The 5,398-nt window shown below is 43.4% G+C and overlaps 1 protein-coding gene across 1 annotated transcript in view; it reads right to left on the bottom strand.

Annotated features, from left to right (window-relative positions):
- The window catches only part of ITGB3 (integrin subunit beta 3), a 66,809-nt gene that overhangs the window by 10,121 nt on the left and 51,290 nt on the right, over positions 1–5,398 (bottom strand). The window contains exon 13 of the mRNA XM_044446988.1: positions 1,660–1,779. Within this exon, the coding sequence (XP_044302923.1) occupies positions 1,660–1,779 (120 nt within the window). The remainder of the gene's footprint in view (positions 1–1,659; positions 1,780–5,398) is intronic.

Genomic DNA, 5,398 nt, shown 5'->3' with positions numbered 1-5,398 from the left:
TAGATGGGAAAGAAATGGAGGTAGTGACAGATTTTATTTTTCTGGGCACCAAGATCACTGCAGATGGGGACTGCAGCCAAGGAATTAAAAGACGCTTGCTCCTGGGGAGGAAAGCTACGGCAAATCTAGACAGCATACTAAAAAGCAGAGACATCACCCTGCCAACCAAAGTGCGTATAGTCAAGGCTATGGTTTTTCCAGTTACAATGTATGGCTGTGAAAGTTGGACCATAAGGAAGGCTGAGTGCTGAAGAATTGAGGCCTTTGAGTTGCAGTGCTGGAGAAGACTCCTGCGAGTCCCTTATTTATTTATTTGTTTGTTTAAACAACTTATATGCCTCCCCCTTCACTTGAGCGGCTTCCAATCTTGGACTGCAAGGTGATCAAACCGGTCAGTCCTAGAGGAGATCAACCCTGACTGCTCTTTGGAAGGCCAGATACTGAAGATGAAACTCAAATACTTTGGCCACCTAATGAGAAGGAAGGACTCCCTGGAGAAGAGCCTAATGCTGGGAACAATAGATGGCAAAAGAAGAAGGGGATGACAGAGAATGAGGTGGCTAGATGGAGTCACTGAAGCAGTGAGCTTAAGTGGACTCCGGGGGATGGTGGAGGACAGGAAGGCCTGGAAGAATGTTGTCCATGGGGTCACGATGGGTCGGACACGACTTCGCTACTAACAACAAGTCTGAATCTCGGTTGTCGCAACTTCAGTTGATTGTTTCATGTCCTACACTCTCGTATCAACAAGAAGAGATCCTGCCCTTCCTCTTTGTGACAGCCTTTGAGGTAATTATAGAGTGGTATCATGCCTCTACCCGCTGTCTTCTCTTCTCTAGACTGAACATATTCAGTTCTCTCAGTCTCTCTTCATAGGGCAGTGTTTCCAAAGCCTGGAAATTTTTAAGTGTAAAATAATACATGCCTCCATTTGCATGATTAGCATAAACTAGTTATTTTCAGATTTATATCTAAGGTGGGCCAAATTATTTGGCCCAGATTTTTAGACAACTTCTGGCAGGGGGATAGGGACCCTTCCTGAACTTCATGGTGCAGGGCAAACATTTGGGTGGCATGGGAGGTGTCTTACTTTGGATTAAGAGGTGTTTTTCTCTTTTTCTTTTAATTGTAGAGAAAGGTAAGCAGCCATTCCAAAGAGCTTTGATTTGTTTTCAGTTTATAAGCAAACATCGCAGCCTTGTCATGCCTGGAAACTCCCTCACATTTATTCCTGCCCCATTTTGCAGGAGACAAAGGTCTGAATGAATGTGCACTGTGGAGAATGCTGCTCAGCAGTAGCTTTAACATAACAAGAACCAGCTTCAGTTTTTATTTTCAGCCAGGTCTTCCATGTATCAGGTCTCCAGATCTGTTTTTATGCTGTTCTGAAGCTCTGAAGCCTCTCCTATCATGCCCTAACCAGGAACTAAATTTTACTTTGGACCCACAGGCTGGCCATAGAGGGCAGTACCTCTGAGCCTGAACCAATTAACCTTTATGCTCCACTGAGAAATCTGAAATTAGACTGCAGGATACAATTGAGGTCTAGAATTTCTATTTATTTAGCCTCACTTTTTCCTGCAAGAGATGCAAATTTGCAAATTATGTCCTGATCACCAAAATCAATTAAACCCCCTTTTAATGGTATTTCATCCTTACCCGGTTCCTCAATGACATAGAGGATAGATTTGCCGCTGGAGTCCTCATAGTACTGGAAACGCACCACACAGTCATTCTCATCCTTGTAGGTACAATTCACAGCATCTTTCCCCTTGTCTCCTGCATGAGAAGGCATAGAAAAGAACATTTAGAGCACAATCCTATCTGGCTAAAAGGATGCTGGAAATCAAAGAGCAAATGTTAGTTGTGAAAATTCACAAGATCTGAAATGAGCAGGCTTCTCTGTTTACAACCAATACAGACTCATTGTTTGGCAAGGGGCTACTATAGTCTATTAAGAAATTCATCTCCCTAGCTAGGATGTCTGACCACTTGAGCCCCAATTTTGAATGTATGGCTGGTGTTGGGCATTATGTGAAGATTAGAGATTCTGTTAAGCAGGGCCTTGTGGTTCACCTGATGTTGGACTCCAACCCTTATCACAGTGGAGAACTAGGCAAGCTGCCATGGGTTCCTCACAAGTCTCAGTATAAGGGAGTTTCTTCTAATTCCCTTGTCATTGTTGGGCCACTTCCTGGTCAGATTTTGGCTTGCAGCATCACATGGGTGATGGTACCACTAAGATGGAATTTGATGGATTCTTGAGAGTCATTTGAGATTTTCTGTTTGAAATGACTGGTGTTCCCACCAAAGCCGTAGTCTCTCTGTGAAATAGAGGAATGACTTGGGCAGTTGATATGACTGCTCCTAAGCATCCTCCCCAACATGCACAGCTGGGTTGTCTTCCCGGTTCGCCAAGGAACTGGGGATGATGAAGCAGGTTGGAAGGGAAGCAAAATGGAAGTAGTGTAAGACTTGCAGATAATATGATCAAACAGCTGTGAGAGCTCATTACTGAGCCTTCCTTTACAGTGAAGATGGCAGCAAAAAACTTCACCACTATCACTGTAAAGCTTCCAGTGGAGCTTTCTGAATGATTTTGTGTCTCTTACTATTTACTTATTTATTTATTTAAACAACTTATATGCCGCCCCATCGCATGAGCCTCGGGGCGGCTTACAATCATAAAATCCCGCATAAAATACAAAAAAAAATCATCAAATAAATAAAATACATAAAATAAAATAGTGGACACAGCCTGGTCAATTTAAAATCAACAAATAAACCATTAACAGTTAAAATAACATTTAAATAAAAAGGACTTGGCCTGGCGCCAAAAAACAAATAAGGATGGCGCCAGGTGGACCTCTCTGGGGAGCGCATTCCATAGGTTGGGCGCCACCGCAGAGAAAGCCCTCCTCCAAGTACTCACCCTCCTAATATCCTTTACGGAGGGTTCCCGGAGAAGGGCCTCTGCCGCCAATCTCAGGGGGCGGGAGGGCATATATGGACGCATATATCTTCTGACTAGGAAGTCACAAAAGAGCCTTCAGAAACATGCTGCAACATGTTTTCTAAACATTTTAAGGATAAAATAACTTGCATCTGCTCTGACCTAGAAGCAATAGCAATGGTCTTCAGTCTGGAAATGCATCCAGAGCACTTGCTGGTCCTGTTCCAAGGAAAAAAATTCAGTGACTGTAGCCTCAGGATATGGTAAGGCTGCTTGAAGGGGTGCCGCCTATTTCTTGCCTTTCTGACTCCTGCCCTTTGTAGCTAATTATGCCCAGTAGGAGCTGAGGGTGGGGAGGGAACCTACTGGCAGGGCAAGAAGTAATTAAATTTTCCTTACAAGAAGGGACAGTCCTGGCTACCTGGAAAGAATTAGACTTCTTTTAGGCCCAGTTTTGGCATGGATTTGCCTTGGTCTCTCTGATGATAATCTGTGCTGAGGACACATGCATACATGTTGATTCCCCTTGACCTTTGGACATCTTGGATACCGCTGATCATGTTATCCTTCTGGAGAGGCTTTGTGAAGTAGGACTTAGTGGCATGGTGATTCTACTCCTACATACAGGGCAGGGCTATTCCCAGAAAGTAGTGCTGAGGGATCATGACTCACCTCCACTGCATTTATACTATGGAATTATGCAGGTCTTCTATCTTATTCTCTATGACAGCCTTGCCAAGTCTGGTGCCCTCCAGCTCTTTTTGATTTCATCATCCCCAGCTAGTGCAGCCAAGTGCCAAAAATGCAGGAGGTTGTCAGCAAAATGTCTGGAGAACACTGATTTGAGGAAGGGTGCCCTATCCTCTGTCATCTACACAAATTGGTGAATTAGTCTGAGTTAAGGTATAGTCCACTGAAAGCTTTATTTCTTAACTTCAGAAACAGGTAAGGAAATGGAAGTGCTGAATGAGTCTGGAAACAGTAATTTGCTGGATGAGGGCCAATAATCTGAACCTTAATCCCGATAAGATAGAGTTCTTATATGTTGCTGGCTCATCTTTCTTTCTTCTGGAAAAGTGTTCAGCTAGATCTGGAGGGGGTTGTATTCCTACTAAAGGACTACATTGATAGTTTGGGAGTACTCTTAGATCTTGTTTTGACATGGGAGGGCCAACATCCTCAATGATGTGGAGCAGTGTCCACTGGTATTCTAACAGTGAGTCCTCCTAGCCAAGGTTAGTCTGGCCACAACTATACATGCACCAGTAGTTTCCTGTTTAGATTACTGTAATGTGCAGAGGGCTTCCCAGAAGATGGCGCAGAAACTGCAGCTGAAGGAGACAATGGGCTGAGAAAGAGAAAGCCAAAGGAAATGTACATATGGGAGAAGACTTGAAGAAAGGGACAGAAGAAACAGAAAATAGAGAAAAGTGCTAACAGGAGGGGAAGGTAGCTATAATGGGCTCTCATGTCATGTGAACCTGGATTTTCTCCATAGTGGCTTATCTTTCTGCAAACAAGCTACACTGATAACTTATCATTCTAGGGGTTGTTCATACCCCGATATCACGTCATCTGAATTTGGGAGAATTTACTTGTTGTAGGTTGCTGGGATTGGCTACAGAGCTGCTCAGCAAGAGTGTTGGAAACTCCTGCCACTCTTCATGTTCTCACCCATGTCACTGCCAATGACTGCCCCTCCACTAATGGTCTAATGGCACTTTGAAGCAACCACCACTAGTCTCCATCATTTTTCCCAGTCCCTGAAAATTGTGCAAATGTGTTCCTAGTGGTTAAAAATCATCAACATCAGCCTTTTGCTAGCATGCTGGAGTGTTGTTACAGATGTCCAATTTGTATTGTCTTGTATGGTCAATTTCTTGTATGTTTCAGCTGTTTAAGTAAGGTAGAGTAGGGAAGCTACAAGTATACTGACAAGATTAATTTGCATGGTGACTTATTTGCACAATTGACAAGGAATAGGGCAAAATAATACTAAATGTGAGGAGGAACCCATTTATGTTGTAGAAAGTCACTGAAAATGGCGTAAAAGTGGGAGAGGTAGGTGCACCAAAAGGGGAAAGGGCAATATTTTCCCCTTAGCAATGCAATTCTCTTGATTTTAAGTACTGAACTGACATTTCTCAGTGCCGTTCACCTTTTCAGCACTTCCTGAGTCTGCAGATACCTCATAAATCCACTACCCCTTTCAAAGCATGGCCGGCTGCAGTTCCCTGTTCTAAAAAAACAAAACAAAACAAACCCAACACTGAGCAGGTAGCTGAATGGGACCAAACGAATGGTGCCCTGCTGAGAGGATGTACCTCTGGGCTCCATTTGCTCCATCATGTTTTGCCAACAATAAAGGTGTTTAAAAAAAAAACCCAGTATCAGAATTATTTGCACAGTTTTTAGGGGACTGAGAAATGCATGCAAACTTAATGG

Source organism: Varanus komodoensis, unplaced genomic scaffold (genome assembly GCF_004798865.1).
Source record: "Varanus komodoensis strain SLA01 unplaced genomic scaffold, ASM479886v1 scaffold50, whole genome shotgun sequence".
Taxonomy (NCBI): Eukaryota; Metazoa; Chordata; class Lepidosauria; order Squamata; family Varanidae; genus Varanus; species Varanus komodoensis.
Note: the sequence above shows the minus strand (reverse complement) of the source record. Positions and strands in the feature narration are given on the sequence as shown.